The sequence below is a fragment of the Capricornis sumatraensis genome, chromosome 16 (assembly GCF_032405125.1).
Source record: "Capricornis sumatraensis isolate serow.1 chromosome 16, serow.2, whole genome shotgun sequence".
In the NCBI taxonomy this organism is placed as follows: domain Eukaryota; kingdom Metazoa; phylum Chordata; class Mammalia; order Artiodactyla; family Bovidae; genus Capricornis; species Capricornis sumatraensis.
The window spans coordinates 42673404-42690066 of NC_091084.1; the positions used below are offsets into that span (position 1 = coordinate 42673404).

Sequence of the window (16663 nt, forward strand, 5' to 3'; positions counted from 1 at the left end):
GTAACTGACACACAGTTAACATTTAACAAATGTTTGTTAGATGAATGCAGAAAACAATAACAAAAAAACCCAATAATCACCAAATAATCCTTTTAGGGTATCTATTTCATCTTACTTGGAAGTAGTGTAAGATGTTCTCAAATCTATCATTTAAAACAGACTCTAATTATTCAGAATTATTTTTATCAACCTTATTGTCATCTGAAAACGATGAAAGTGTCTCATTCAGCCGGACGCTCTCAAACTCTTGATTGCTGGCGTACACGCGAAAGACCTTGAAGTGAGAGGACAAAACTCCAACAAAGGGCTCTAAATGTTGTTTGAAAGTGGCCAGAGTAATTCTTTTGTCAACATGCACCATCAACCCTAAGCACATAAACACACAGACACGCACAAAAAAGAACAGAAACAAAAACGTAAAAGAAACCTCTTTAGAGTATAAATATAGCAGATTATAGATTGCTAACTACACTGTGAGCAGGAAAAAGCACCCCTTTTCAGTCACTTGGCTTTTAGCTAATGTACTACACTGAATGGATATGGACACTGAGCATATGCTACGTATAATCCGATAGCTTTAAATATTCTGAGATATTTAAGTGTGAGATACTTGCTTATTCATTTTGGTCACTAATTTAAAAATCAAACTTTCAGGAATTTTTTTCAAATACATACATTTCTAGTTCTACACAGCAGCAGTGTAGGCTCTGGCTGCATCTCACCCCTGCCTCTTCTGCTTCCTTACTAGCTGTCAAGACACAGAGCAAGTCACCAGCCTCCGTACCTGCATTTTGTCATTTGAAAAATGGAGATAATACCGTACCTATCTCATAGTATCTTACTGTCAATTCAGTGAGGTTAATAAGTTAATCATGCTTTTAGAATAGTTTCATAATAGTAATAACCTCAAAATCTAATTTTTTAGATTTATTAAAAAATTAGTAAATCTAGTTCTGGGATTTCTACCAAAAATGTCAAGACTAGCATACAAAGATGTCTGTCTTATCATGTAGTTGGTTGGACTGTAACAGAAATACCTACATGGATCAGAAACTCCAACCTCCTCTAAGCTTCAATTTAAGCTCTCTTTCCATTACAATATGGACTTCCCTGGTGGCTCAAATGGTAAAGCATCTGCCTACAACATGGAAGACCCAGGTTCAATCCCTGGATTGGGAAGATCTCCTGGAGAAGGAAATGGCAACCCACTCCTTGTCTGGAAAATCCCATGGACAGAGGAGCCTGGTAGGCTACAGTCCACGGGTTTGCAAAGAGTCAGACACGACTGAGCGACTTCACTTTCACTTTCTTTTGCATTATAGTAGGATTATCTTTGATGTGCTTTATTTTTTTCTAATGCTTATTATTTTAATCTTTGTCCTTTATTTTATAAGCCACTCATGATGTTACTTTTGGAGTATACTCATGACTTCTGGAATATATTTCTTACTCTGATCTTTATATTCTATTAGAGAGGAAAACATCACTAGTTGCCTCCTTCTCTTGTAACAGACAGTGCCGAAAGCAAAAGCTGCCACAGAGTCCCAGGCTCACGGTTTCTCTGCAGCCCTAAGGCTCTCTGTAGGGCAGACCACAGGTTTCTGTGAAATTTACATGAGAGGGGAAGGATGAAACCTTTATATACTCTTGGTTTCCATTTTCAAGTCATCCCAACTAGGATTGATGAATTTTTCTGAATGGATTTTTCAAATAATGTCTATTTACTATTTTCCCGGTTATAAAATACTGATTCACTAGAGAAAATGTGACAAGTATGAATCAGCAGAAAACATACAGTGATGAACTTTATTTACTGTATATACCTTTTGAGGCAGTGTATCTTTTAGTTTGTTTAAAATGTCTATTTTTAAGCTTTAAGGAATGTTCCTACATATTAACAATCTAGCTTTTGGCAAACAAACCTCTATTTATTAACCAGAGAGGGGTTAGATTTCTTGAGAAGGGTGTAATGAAAAAATTTCTTGATTAGAAATGAGCAGCCTATGGCTGGATTTCAGTTTTGCCACTTTGGTCTGATAAATGGTTATAGGTACTTATCCAATCTCTGAGCCTTAGTTTTCTCATGGGATTATTACCCAGTCTCATTGACTATTGTTCAACAAATGTAGTACATTCTAAGGCATTACTCAAATAAAAGCTATCACTGCCATTTTGGTTTCTCTCATAACTCCTAGTAATGCTGTTATCACAGGAAGACATGAATGTTCGTTGGTTATTGATATAGTCCAATATGGTGATTAGAACCAAGTGTTCTGGAGTTAGATGGCCTGGCTTCCCCTTCACATATTAGATTTGTGACTTCAACTAACCTCTCTGAACTTCAGTGATCTCTATTATGAAACAAAGATAACAATCTTCATATCTCAAAATGTGTTTTCGGGTCAATACATGCAAAATGCTTAACACAGCACTGACAAAGTGTCAGCTTAATTGATGAGCTATAATTACTTAGTGGTTTTACAGAACACCATCATATCGATTTTCCTATCTATGCCTTCATACAGAAGAGTTCAGTCTCTTCACAGCTGCAACTTTAAAGTGCCCTCAGAAGCTTTCCTTTTTCATTCTTTTATGTATTTCTTGAAAGAGGTGGTAACCAAAACTGTACAAAGAGTTAAAGTGCAAATACATGACCATTTTTATTACTCTGGCCTTCCTATTTATAACCTACTGCCTGCAGATTACAACTGGGTCACACTTGGACAGTATTTTCAAAGAGGTCTATAAGTACTCCCTGAAACAATTCCTGGATTATAACTAATTGCTTCAAGACCATCATTTTAAGTGTTATTTGGTTATTACCTACATGAATTGCCTATACAGTGCAGGACATACCACTCTTCAGGTATCAAATTCTCTGTTTACCCATTCTACCTTGCCATTTCATCATTCTGGAGAATTTGTATTTTACCTGTCATCCACATTTCCCAAGCATCTACTTTCAGATCCCTGTGGAACTGTGACGAAGCAGTCGTAGTACAGATTCCTGAAACACTTGGCTGCTGGCTATCATCCCCATTCCCTTTCCCCTAAGCCAGTTTGTTAAACACGGAAAGACACTTTGCAGGGTTTTCCCCTTTTCTTCTCAAACAACCTTTTGTATAGCTTCTGAACACTTAAATAATTCGTAGAAAATGATTTGTCTTCATCACATGCTTTACTATTTCCATGAATGCTAGTAAATTAGCCCACAATGTATTTCTAAAAAGGTTAAAATGGTCAGCAGGCTCCTTTGTAAAGATTCCATTAACTGTTTTAAGATGGAAATGAGACCCTTCAAACTCTAATTCTAAAAGCCTCACTGAATCTTTCCTACAGTTGAATGCAGTCAAATTTCCAGTACATCATTCAAAAACAAACTCCTTGAAAGAAATTTCTAACCTTTTTCCATAGAGAAGCTATTTTTAATTTCTGCAATGCTCTTGAAAGGTTGAGAATGATAAGAAAGCAGTGTAGGTACTAGCTATCTTTCCTGTACTATGATGTGAGAAAAGAAACAGCGGTTAGCAGTGAGAGGGTGGAGAAATGAGTACTAGGCTTGCAACTGGAATACTTGAATCTGATCCCAGCAGTGTGACCTACTAACTGTGTGACCTCAGGCAAATTATTTAACTTGTATGAGCCAGTTTCTTCATCTGTGAGATATGTTTAACAATATCAATTTCACACAGCTGCTGAGAACTAAATAAAATAACATGTTAACGAGAGCTGTAAGTAAAAAAAAATCCATGAAAATTAAAATTTAAGTATTACTATGATAGAGTTTTTCTGTCTCCATTTTAATCTACCAATCCACATTTTCCCACTCGAGTTTCTTTAAGATATAGGTATGTATGGATGTCAAATAATTATGCTGTTTTTGAACCTACTTAAAAACACAAACTTATGTATTTTTACCACTGATTTCATAATTTCTATCACTTCCTTTTAAAAGATCCAATTTTCAGACTGTGCGCATCATAGCATTTAGCTAACACACTGGTTTTTTGTGCACCTTCTCTCCATGAGATGAAGCATAATGCTGTGCTTTGATCATCCCTACTTCTAACAAATACATAGGGCCTGGGTACAGCTTATATTCAGGAAATAGCAGCTGTGGAGGCATGCAAATGGAGAGATGAAGAGTGGGACTCCCTTACAAACTAACAGGAGCAAGTGCGTTCATACTAGAGCTTTAACCTTTAGCAATGGTCCCACTAGTTACTAGCCATATATGTATTTTTGGGAAAGTCATTCACCCTCTATGAGTTTCAGCTTTCTCATCAGAGGATATCAATGTCTATTTTATTACTCTCAGAGAAGCTTCAAGTGAGACCAAACAAGTGCTTTGAAAACTAAAATATAAAAATATAAGGGGTAATATTAATATTTGCCTTTCAGACTAATGCAAAGTATTTAGGTTTTCAGCTATTTCCCTTTTAAACTTGAAGAAATATTTTTGTATCTTGCACTTGTTTGTCCTGTTAATTCTCTGGCTGGTTTTAGTTTGATATTTTATGAATTCTTTTATTAAGTCTCATACAATGTTATGTTTTTGTTGTTGTTTGTCCAAGTGCCCAAATCACTTCCATTCTGAGATCATACAATTCAGAATTTCTAGTTTATATCTTGCCTGAGGCTTCCTTCAAAGAAATGTGGGGGAAAAGGTCCCTTTTCTTTCTCTGACTTTCCCAGTTAGTTATGTACTCTTTAGGAGGTGTAGGAATGGTGCACCTTGGAGTAGGTGATGGAAGAAAGGGAAGGAATGCACAAATTAAAATTTTTTCTAGGCACTGAATATTAAAGTTTCTAGAGTGCCTGGCCTTTTTTTGTATATTATTTGCCATTTAAACTATTTCTTTTCCTTTTTAAAATTTTGTACGGTTATTATAATTCTTTCCTTTAAAAATATTCTTAATTTCTTTCTTTTTAACAATCATCTCACCAAAGTCTGGACATCATTCCATCACAGGTCTAAGAACACTGCTCACTACAACTCATCAAAAATGAAAGCAAGGAAGAGAGAGGATAATCTTATAATCCAGGATGCTACAGGTAATCTTAGGACAAAGCATTTCTCTTAGCTGATTCTTCTCAACTAAAAATTTAAATGAACTGATAAAAAAGACTGAGGCTGTTTCAAGAAGCAGCCTTTTTCTTTAAAGTACATACATTTATGTCCTTCCCCAGAACCTTCATCTGCAGCATAGGGCTCTGCTTTGAAATACATGTACTGTACTTCTCCCCTACTCTTGCCACTCTCATCATATTCACTGTCCGTTCCAGAGTCTTCTTCTGCTGTATCCCAGGTCTCCTTTTTCCCTTCGTTCGCTTTAGTTCTTCTACTGCTCGTGATGCTGTGAGAGTCAAGTCCATTAGCCAAAGGGATCTGAGCATTATCTGCATTGCACAAAGTATCACTGCTATGACTCGAGCTAAGAATATCACTGTCCACCGAACTTGTACTCCTGTCATTATTCACATCGGAATCTGACCGCTCTTCAGATTGAAAATTTTCAGGATCAGAAGTCTGCATATGCTGTTCCAGTTCTCTATTATCCACTGAGGCTGAGGAGTCCCTCTCATTGAGAGGTGATTCAATGTTTTCAAAGTCACTTGTCTCAGTACTCTTGCTGCTGTCCCCATTATCTCCCTCCTGCTGCTGTTGCAGTGACAAGCTTTTGAGTTTTTCAGTGCTTTCTTCTAGAATAGCTTCCACAGACTTTAGGCTCCCTGCAGGTCCTTTGACTCTTTCACAGTCATCATCCACGTTCCCAGAGTCACCCCCAGCTTTCTGGTATGCTGTCCTTTTGGAATAAGATCCTGGAGATTGTTCAGGTAGCAAAACAAATAATCTGATTGTATTTGCATGCCGATCCAGGAGTTTCCATAAATGAGAGTCTGTAAAGGCCATCTGGTAATCCAAAGTCTCAGAGCTTTCAACAAACACCTAAACAGTAAGTTAAAGAGTTACATTACACCATTAATTTTGGGGACAATCTCATTGACTGTAAGAATAATATCACATCAATATAAGATAGTGCACAACAGATTATAAAATTTGAGATGATAATGTTTCTAAAGGACATATATATTGTTTTTGGAGACTAAAATAAACTTTATGTTCATATCTCCTTTTAATTGGCCATAAACTGTCCTAAGATAGATGGGGCACACATATGTGTGTGTGCCTGTCAAATCTCTTGCTTACTGGAACATTCATAAAAACATCTTGGCAATGTAACACCAAAATCCAAGTTCTATAAAAAAATTTATGGACAAATGACTTGATTCTATAGCAAATAAACTGCAAGGAAACAAACATGAAGAGAAAGCTTTAGACTAAAATAAACTTGAGATATTAACAGACTTTATTCAGATTCTGATTTGAGCAAATTTCATTGAAAAAAAAAATTTAAGATAATCGGGGAAATCTGAACACTGACTAGATACTGGTTAATATTAAGGCATTTCTGTTAATTTTTTAGGTGTAATAATATAATTGTGGTTATTTTAAAAGAGTTCTCATCTTTTAGAAATATGATATGATGCTGGGGATGTTTCTGAAATAATCTGGGGAAGTAGTTACATATAGATGAATCAAGACTTAATAATTATAGAAGCTGGGTGGTAAGTACATAAGGGTTCATTACACTATTTTCTGCACTTCTGCATTTATTCAAAATTTTCTATAATAAAATTTAAAAAAGTGAAATGCATATATATATATATCTGGCAATTATGAATAGCATTTTTAATTTTGTATAAATGTTATTCAATAAATGTTATAAATGAGGGCTATAAGCTAACCATTTAAGGGAAAAAATTAAGTTAGATCCTTCCCACTCCTTATCCTAAAACAGTATTAGGGTAGATTAGAGATTTTAATGTTATATATAAATACCTCACAGAAGTACTGGAAGAAACTAGAGGTGAATAAAAACTACTCATCAAAATTAATAAAACAATATAAAAAAAGGGCTAAATGTGATAAAAGATTAACCTTTCCTAAGATGAAAGAGACTGGAAATGGTAATAAAGAAAAGATGGTAATCAAGGAAACTTTGCTACAGTTTATCCAGAGTAAACCAATAGGATTAGGAATAAACACATGAAAAATGATATGATGGAAACACAATGATACCAAGGGATGCAACAAAAAGACCAACAAGAACTTTCTTTTTCCTTCTAGAGATAAATGAGTAGGCAAAGGGAATAACATGGGGTGAACCCAAGATAAGAATTTTCTGGATACCTAGGCATGCTTCAGACTCACCATGAAGTACCGCTTTATGGGAGGAGCTCAAGAATGAACAAAACTCAGAGGACATAACCATTGTGACCAGAAGTAGTCATCAAGGTTCCACCAGAGAGGCAGGACTAATCGGGGGCTTGAAAAATAAATGTAGGGAGATGGGGGAAAACACTGCATGTCGGGGCGGCACATGAACAAGGCAAAAAGGAGAACCAGCAAGACTCACTTAGAAGACAAAGAAGCATGATCTGACCTGACGATAAAGACAGGTAGTTCCTGGAAGGACGTGAGAATTTAAAAGGTAAATTTCAAACAAATGGTGAACAGCAGTATAGAAAATTGTAATGGGAAAATAAAAGACATACCTTATTACTTCTAAAAAACCCTTCCGCTTTCAGGGTTTTACTGGGCACGGTGAGAAGGCGTAAATCATTGTAGCAGCGTTCCAGCACTATTCTCATTGTTTCAGCAGGTAAATGGATAGCCTAAAATCAAAGCGATTTAATTAAAAAGTACTTTTTCAAAATAACTATGCTTGACTTGGAAATTTGGGAAAGTAAGATACTGCTGAGTTCTTAAAAACAGCAGAAAGAAAATTAAGAGAAAAATAATCTTACTAGAGATTTACAAATTAAAAAAAAAAAAACATTAGTCCTATCCACTAAATAGGCTGTAAATTAGGAGAACAGAGTATCACTTATAAATATATACTCTGAAACTATTTTAAACGTAACAATTACTAAAAGTTCTATTTCTCCCAAACTCATGAAGTAAATGAGGTGATCTGACTCCAGAGGAACTGAATAACTGACTGTGAGAACTGATGTCAAACCACTTAACTTCTTGACTTTTGATCAGGTCTTCTGTGTAAATCAATTTTTTTTCTGTGTAAATGAGATTAAATTAGTAGGTAAATTTTAAAGTTATTCTAAAATTCCATGTCCTTAATTTTTGGTGTCACTTAAGAAATTTCTCATGAAATGAGCAAATAAAAATAATTTACATTTTACAAAGCCTCATTTGTATAGTTAATGATGACTAATTCTGAGGCATCCTAGTTATAAACACTAAATTTCTTGGCATCCTGTTTTCTGTCTATACTCTACAGACATATTTTTCCCCAACAAAATTATAAGCTTCAGGGAAGAAAACACATGTGTTTCTTTTGTATTCTACCTCAGTGCTCGTATTCTAGACTAAACTATAAAAAAGAGCAGTTAGTCATAAACTATGACTTCAAAATATGGTTTGTTTCCTCCGATTATTACTGTGGCAAAAGTGTTGGAAGTAATTTTTTAACATAGTAATAATAACTAACTTCTATATAATACTTCACATTTATTTTCACAAAAAGAGCATTTATTTATTTTACTCATGTTCCCAACAACCCTGTTAAAATAGGCATTAAAAAATTCCAGATGAGATAAAAGACAATACTACCATAAATTGAATAACTAGAAATGACTGGAAACTGGAAGTTTTTTGACTTGTGATTTCTGAACAATTTCCACCACGCCAAAGGACCCTGCTGCTGCTGCTGCTAAATCACGTCAAGTTGTGTCCGACTCTGTGCGACCCCACAGATGGCAGCCCACCAGGTTCCACCGTCTCTGGGATGCTCCAGGCAAATACACTGGAGTGGGTTGACATTTCCTTCTCCAACGCATGACAGTGAAAAGTGAAAGTGAAGTCGCTCAGTCATGTCCGACTCTTCGCAACCTCATGGACTGCAGCCTACCAGGCTACTCCGTCCGTGGGATTTTCCAGGCAAGAGTACTGAAGTGGGTTGCCATTGCCTTCTCCCCAAAGGACCCTAAGTGGGGAGTTAATTTTGCCTATATTTGTGTGCTCAATGTTCTACAGAATACAAGACCCCTGAAAAGATTATAATCATTTCTCTGGAGTGAAACAGTTTTTCTATCCCAGGAAATCTGAATGTTTCATCATCATGTTTTTCAGTTCAAAAATTCTGAATAAGCCTATGCTCTTTACTATTAACTCACATAATGTGACTGATAGCAGCTTACTCTTCTACTTCTATTCATTTATCACTATCTTTCTGGTTAGCCCAATGTGAAACTCCTCAGGTCTTCTGTGTTCCTGCCTTGCTCTAATATTTAGCAACTGCAAGTGCTGCCAATTTTATTTATAGATTCACTCTTACAATCTCCCCTTTTTTCACTTCTGGTCATATGTGTTCACCTAAATTATTTCAACAACCTCATCCATTAATATGTTCCTGGCTCCTCCCTCAGCCCATTGGGAACGCTAGTCTGGAATTGCCAGAATTACCACACTACAGCATAGCTCTCTTATCATAACACTGCTGTACTTAGAAAAACAACCAACCAACCAACTTACTTCCTGCTGCTTACACAAAACAGAGTCCAAACTTATCTGGTTACATTTACAAACCTGCCATGAGATAAAGCGAACTTGTGTTTCCAGGCACCTACTTTACAACGATCAGGCCAAACACACATGTCATTGCTACAGGCACTTGCTTCACATCTTCACATTCAGGTCAGTCTGTTTCTTCCATTATGAAGCGTCCTTTTCTCCCAACTAGAGTCATCTCCAAGCTATAAATACATTGGCTTCTTGAGGTAAATACCAGTTCCTACATCTTATAACTATCACATGGTGCTTTGTACATAGCAGGCATTTAAAAATACTCATTGACCAAGTTTAAAACTTACCTTTGAAATAAGCTGTTTGAACTCTGTAACTGTTTCATTTAAGTAAGCTCGAACAGTGACAGGAGCAGCTACAGATTCTGCCTTCAGATCAACAACATGAACTTTCACCATTACTTCTGTCACATTTGAAAATCACAGAAACACAAATGGAGGTTCTTTTTTAAAAAGGCATTTCACATTAGCAATGCATTCTAAATGTGTTTCTAATAGATAGCAAAGATAACATTTTTCTAATTGTCAAGATGGTAGATGTATATGTTAACATGCATAATACAATTAACACTTCTTTCACAATTTATCACATTACAAATATATATAAAGAACTAACAAATAAAGCTAATAAAAAGGTTCTTATAGATCTCTTTAAACAAGGCAAAAGTCAAAATGTGATTTTTAAAAATACATGCTTTGTTTCCTTATAAAATATTAACTGTCAAATTTTTCAAGCATAGTAAAAATACATATCCAAAGTTCTAAAATACAGAGCAAAAACACAACACTAACATAAAATAACTAGAGAAAACAAATACTGAAGGAGACATAGCAGCCCTACTTGCTTTTCACAACATTCACTAAACAATTCAAGACCTTGCTCATAATAAAAGACTTCTTCTCAAAATATTATTCTCTATATTCTATGGAAAATTTAACAGAAAAGCTTTTGGTTTACATGTTTGTTTTCTGACTTAAAAGTTTCATGTTATAACTTAATGCCATCTTCTCTCCTGTTTTTAGGAAATCACATAACTTAACTTTCAGTCACCAGAAAAATAAATGATCTTCAATCACTAGATTTAGCATTCTCCAGCTTTAACTGTTTTAATCTCTCGTATGTAGTACATGTCAATCTTCCATTTCCCCCCATGAAGCTAATCTAAATTTGAATATTATTCTCAAGTATTGATTATTAAACAATAAAGGAAATTATAAGTGTCATAATACACAACAACGTTTATAGAGTTCTCTTTATAAAAAGTGAGTTATTTTGCTGACCAATGTTATACTTTTATCATAATTTCTACAATCTGGTTCAAAAATAATCTGAAAGAAAATGCTCCAAAGGGACTCTTTATGGATAGAGCAAAGTATGACTGAAGAAGCTCTTGAAAGAATACCATACTTAATCTACTCTGGAAAGAGGAGGCTTCAAAAAAAGGAGGTGTGGAAGATCCACAGAAGAACAGAATTTGAAAGAGTTATGGAACCATGTCTTCAAGGAGACCCTGAAAGACTCTACTGAGACTTTATGAGAATATACTTTTTTGGGCCATGGTCCTCTCTATAAAGAGAGAGGCAGGGGCAGGGGCAGAGGCAGAGGCAGAAGGAGGAAGGGAGGATGATTTAGTACTGGAGAAGAAAAATCCTACTGAAGACTTCAATTTGTTTTTGCTTTGTTATTTGTTTTTTAAATTTTGTGTATAGTTTTTTGAATGTAGTCTAGAATTTAATGCCAGGTTTCTGGCTCACTACTTCAAAACCTATTGGAATTATTATACATTCTGAGAACATGTAAAAAATTTAAAAATAATTTCTATAAACAAAAAACTTTATGAAAATTTAAGTCCTTTACAATTCAAAATACCATAAAAATGCTTACCTCCAGGTTTATAAGACTGGAAAACTTGATCAGGTCTTCTTGTCTCCAATAGCAGATCAAACATGTATGTTGACTTGACTCCACCTAGTAAAAGACCCATTGGAGTATCTTCTTCTCCTTCATATGATCGTTCAAGATAATCATGAAACTCATCATATTTAACAAGACGACAGCAATCCATGGGTATTACCTCTTCTAAATCCATCATCTAAAAGAATACAACACCCAAGGAAAAAGGAAAGAAAATTTTTTTAAATCTGATATGTAACTGTACTAACAAGAGGTCCTAACAAACAATAAAGTCCATATATATTTATGATTTGCATTAAAGCTCAAAGGCATGACTTAAATGGTATTTTAAAATAACCGTATTTCATTATCCCTCAAATTATACAACCTATATACTAACATATTTTAAAGACTTAAAAAGTTAACATTCTAAATTTTAGATGCATTCAAAATTAATGCATTGTAAGCTATTGCTTTATAACTACTAAACTGGAAACATAAGAGGAAAATGACAACTAAAACATGCCTCTTTTGTTATCTTAATCCAATCTGGAGAAAAACTGGTAAATCGTGTATCTAGTAGTGATCTATCTCAGCACAGGACAACAGCATGCCTTGCTGAGCTACCACAAGGGCCTTCCTGTCTCACGGGTGCTACCCCACTCTTCTCTGAACCACCCCCTGCAATCTAAGCCAACAGAACACCAACAAATCAGGGACAGGAATTTCTATCAACAATTTTCCCTCTATTCCATGTCACTTGTAGATGGCATACACTCCATGCAATATCACTTAAGTGGGAACTGAATCTCTCAGAGAAACAGAGTATAACTCCTTAGAAGTATTTAATACTCATCCAAGGTTTGTGCTTCCCGGTGGCTCAGATGGTGAAGAATCTGCCTGCAATATGGGAGACCTGGATTGAACTCCTGGGTTGGGAAGATGCCCTGGAGGAGGGCATGGCAACCCACTCCAGTATTCTTACCTGGAGAATCCCCATGGACAGAGGCGCCTGATGGGCTACAGTCCAAGGGGTCACAAAGAGTCGGACACAACTGAGCAACCAGGCAGAGCACAGCACGAACCTCCCGGCAACACAGGGTAGGACTGCTGGGAAGTACTGAATACTCATCTCAGGCTTGTGAGTATGACTTTAAAGAAAGTGCATAAACCTTGGCTTGTCTCTACTGCCCTCTACTCTTCACTCACTCACACCCTGCAAATGGAGTTTTACCTTTCGTATGTAAGATCAATTTCTCTTTTCTATTTAACTCTTTATCTTTGTGAGCTTTTACTTTCTATTTTTAAGACAAGATTTTTTTCCCCCTACATTAAAAACTGATGGAATATGAGAACCTACTGTATAGCAGAGGGAACTGTATTCAGTGCTCTGTGGTTACTTAAATGGGAAGGAAATCTAAAAAAGAGGGGCTACGTGTAATACATATAACTGATTCACTTTACTGTACAATGGAAACTAACACAATATTATAAAGCAACTATACTTCAATAAAAATTTAAAGAAAAACAATAACAACTGATGGACTGTAAACTACCCTTACCACTATCACTGACTGATCTTACTGTGTAAACCTGTTTAGATATTTTCTCCATTTTAGTCTAATGTGGTTTCACTATTACTTTGCTTGCAGTCTACCACTATGTTTAAAGGATTTTTACTTTAATCAGGTGAAACCAGAGACATTTATTCATTTATTATTTATTCATGACTATACCCATCCAATTTTGACTAGGTAAAAGTATTAGAAATCCAACTGTGAGCAAAACCAGGGCACTCTTCACTCTTGTTAAGTGCTTACAATTTACTGAGGGACAGTAACACTAATTAAAACAGTCACAATTAAGTATAAATTTTCAATAATGATAAAATGCTATGAAAGACTAGGTATGTAACAGAAGTTCTCAAACTCTGTGTGTCCAAAAATTCCACTTGAGGTACTCATTTAAAATGCATGAATCCCAGGAGCCAAAACATAAGTTCACATTTATCTGCAAGAATTAGTTTTTTCATAGGAATGTGATTCTGGTGCAGGTTGGGCTGGGTTACACATAGCACTCTGAGAATAAATGCCAGTGATCTTATGAATTACTTTTACTTTTTCCATTGGTTCTATTCATAATTATAAATGAAATGATGCAGCATGCAATTTTTTCTCTAGCTTTAAACTATTTTCCTTTCTCTTCTCTGTGCCAAGGATCTGAGCACCGGTCAGATATTTAGCAAATTTTCCGGCGGGCTATGAAGGGGATTCCTTGGCACGTTTTTTCCCACTGCTTTTTCCTCCTGTCCTTCAGCCCTCTCCGGGGACTCAAGCTCGGCCAAAACTAACGAAACTCAGGCCCTGATGTCTCATTGCAAAAATTCATTGAGAGACAAATCGATAAGAGGTGGATTTGTTAGGATCCAGAGAGAAGCCACTCTTCAGGGTGTGAACCATTGCCAAGGGCAAGGGCTGGGGCCATGGAATTAGGTGAGGGGGTGGAATTAATGAGTGGGAGGATCATCCCTACCATTGGGGAACCACCCACTCCTCCCTCTTTTGACCTTGCCTTGGAGCTGTCCTGCCACCTCTGGGTATGTCTGTTGGCTTATAGATTGGGGATTAAGTACTTGAATTTGACTTGTCATCTTGGACCCAACTGATTTTTATTGGTTTACATTACACCCTTGTTGGAGAAGGCAATGGCAACCCACTCTAGTACTCTTGCCTAGAAAATCCCATGGATGGAGGAGCCCGGTAGGCTGCAGTCCATGGGGTCGCTAGGAGTCAGACACGACTGAGCAACTTCACTTTCACTTTTCACTTTCATGCATTGGAGAAGGAAATGGCAACCCACTCCAGTGTTCTTGCCTGGAGAGTCCCAGAGACGGGGGAGCCTGGTGGGCTGCCATCTATGGGGTTGCACAGAGTCGGACAAGACTGAAGCGACTTAGCAGTAGCAGCATTCTTAGAATAAAATAAAATTTCTATCCTGAGAAAATCATTTAATTTCATTTTATGCCACTCTATTCTCATTCCAATCCCAAAGAAAGGCAATGCCAAAGAATGCTCAAACTACCACACAATTGCACTTATCTCACACGCTAGTAAAGTGATGCTCAAAATTCTCCAAGCCAGGCTTCAACAATATGTGAACCGTAACTTTCAGATGTTCAAGCTGATTTAGAAAAGGTAGAGGAACCAGAGACCAAATTGCCAACATCCGCTGGATCATCGAAAAATCAAGAGAGTTCCAGAAAAACATCTATTTCTGCTTTGCTGACTCTGCCAAAGCCTTTGACTGTGTGGATCACAATAAACTGTGGAAAATTCTGAAAGAGATGGGAATACCAGACCACCTGACCTGCTTCTTGAGAAACCTATATGCAGGTCAGGAAGCAACAGTTACAACTGGACATGGAACAACAGACTGGTCCGGGGGCCAGCGTGAGGAACTCCGCCGATGGCAAAGGTCAAGAGGAAGGAGGCTTGGCATACGCAAAGCCTGATCAAGCCTCAGGAAACCCCTGTTCCCGAGCATCTAACCCCAAAACCAGAGTCTGTTTTATGCTCTCACCTACGCCTCTGACTTTACGGGGGGCTCTCCCCCATAACCGTGTCTCTCGGAGAAGGAGTAAACGTGCAGCTCCAAGGCAATAAAAATTCCTGGGCGCGACAAGAGTGTTTCAGCTTACGGACTCCTCTGAAGGTTATCTAGCCCACCTGTATAGGTTCGTCCAGCCACATGTGATTGTTTACAGCCTCACAATCTGATAGTTTTAGACTTACTAAAGGCAAATTCTTTTGGGGACTTAGAAATTATTAGTATAGTGAGTTGGTTAGGAATTATATTGGTGAAGGGTTTTTCATGTGTTGTGTCAATAATTGCTGCTAATTCCCTGCTCTGGGTGGGACAAGGATGTCTCAGGTCAAAACCTCTCTGCTGACAGACTAGCTTGTGTGACAGGATTATCCATACTGCTGCCACTACTGCTGCACATGATTGTTTACTACCGCTTAACCACAAACAGCACAGAGTTTTGGAGTATTTTGAGAGTCTTAATTAGCATAGGGCTTTTTCTTCTTATTGAGTCAATGATTGCCACCAGGCCTCCATATCCTTAGGCACCTGGGAATATATTAATGTATTTGGAATATAGAAAAGGAAATATAGTAGTTTTTAAGGTTAGCAATACTAGACTTTTTGAGTTAATGAATTTTCTCTTTTGTAATAGATTACTGTACCTTGTTATAAATCACTGTGTCCTTGCTATGTAAAAATGTAACTTTATCACTATCTTAAGACTAAATAGATCTTAAGTGGAGCATTGGTGAAAGAATTTTTATTTGTTGGGCTGATGTTTGCTGCTAAATCTCCATGTTCCCTGCCGTTATAATGAATATAACACACAGGAGAAATAAGTATTAACCTTTAAGCATATAGGAGAAATAAGTATTAACCTTTAAGATTAATCATGTTAACCTTGGGTTAGATTCCTTTCTTGATTCTAACTCACTACACCCTCACCCTATAGGAATGCAACTTTATTTGGAGGGTGGTGCCTGGTTTAAGAAAAAACACCCTTGGAAAAAATAAGTTTTTTGGTTATCAGAAAGAAAGGATCATAAAATGTCAGCAGGTCTCACTCATGGCCAGAAGATGATGTAATATCCCTAAGACCTTTTTTTTATACATTTATGTGAAGCAACTGATTTTGATAAAGGTCAGGACTGCTGACCCCCGTGTGACTCTGTATTCATCCCTATGTGTAACAAAAGGTATATAAGCAAACCCAAAAGTAAAGAAATCGGATCAGTTTCCGGAAAGACTGATTCCCCCATGTCGCTTCTTTCTTGCTCCCATTTCTCTGGCTGAATTCCCATCTGGATTCAGCATCCTTTTCTCCACTACACTATCTCCTACTACACTATCCGTTTCTAATCTCTCTCTGTATCTGTAATTAAATATGTATTTTTCCAAAGACACTGACGCCGTCCCCACCTTCGAATTCCCTGGATCCACCAGGGCTGGACCCCGGCAGAGTACGTCAAGGCTGTATATTGTCACCCTGCTTATTTAACTTATATGCAGAGTACATCA

At 36.8% G+C, this 16663-nt stretch overlaps 1 protein-coding gene across 7 annotated transcripts in view; it reads right to left on the bottom strand.

Moving 5' to 3' along the window:
* Window positions 1-16663, bottom strand: part of USP47 (ubiquitin specific peptidase 47) — a 72962-nt gene that overhangs the window by 8282 nt on the left and 48017 nt on the right. For 6 of the 7 annotated variants that reach the window (XM_068988558.1, XM_068988560.1, XM_068988563.1 and 3 more), the window contains 5 exons: window positions 11552-11759; window positions 9955-10070; window positions 7621-7740; window positions 5173-5950; window positions 191-366 (listed from right to left, as the gene is read on the bottom strand). In XM_068988558.1, coding sequence (XP_068844659.1) covers window positions 191-366; window positions 5173-5950; window positions 7621-7740; window positions 9955-10070; window positions 11552-11759 — 1398 coding nt within the window. The remainder of the gene's footprint in view (window positions 1-190; window positions 367-5172; window positions 5951-7620; window positions 7741-9954; window positions 10071-11551; window positions 11760-16663) is intronic. The other variant, XM_068988557.1, reaches the window with a different exon arrangement.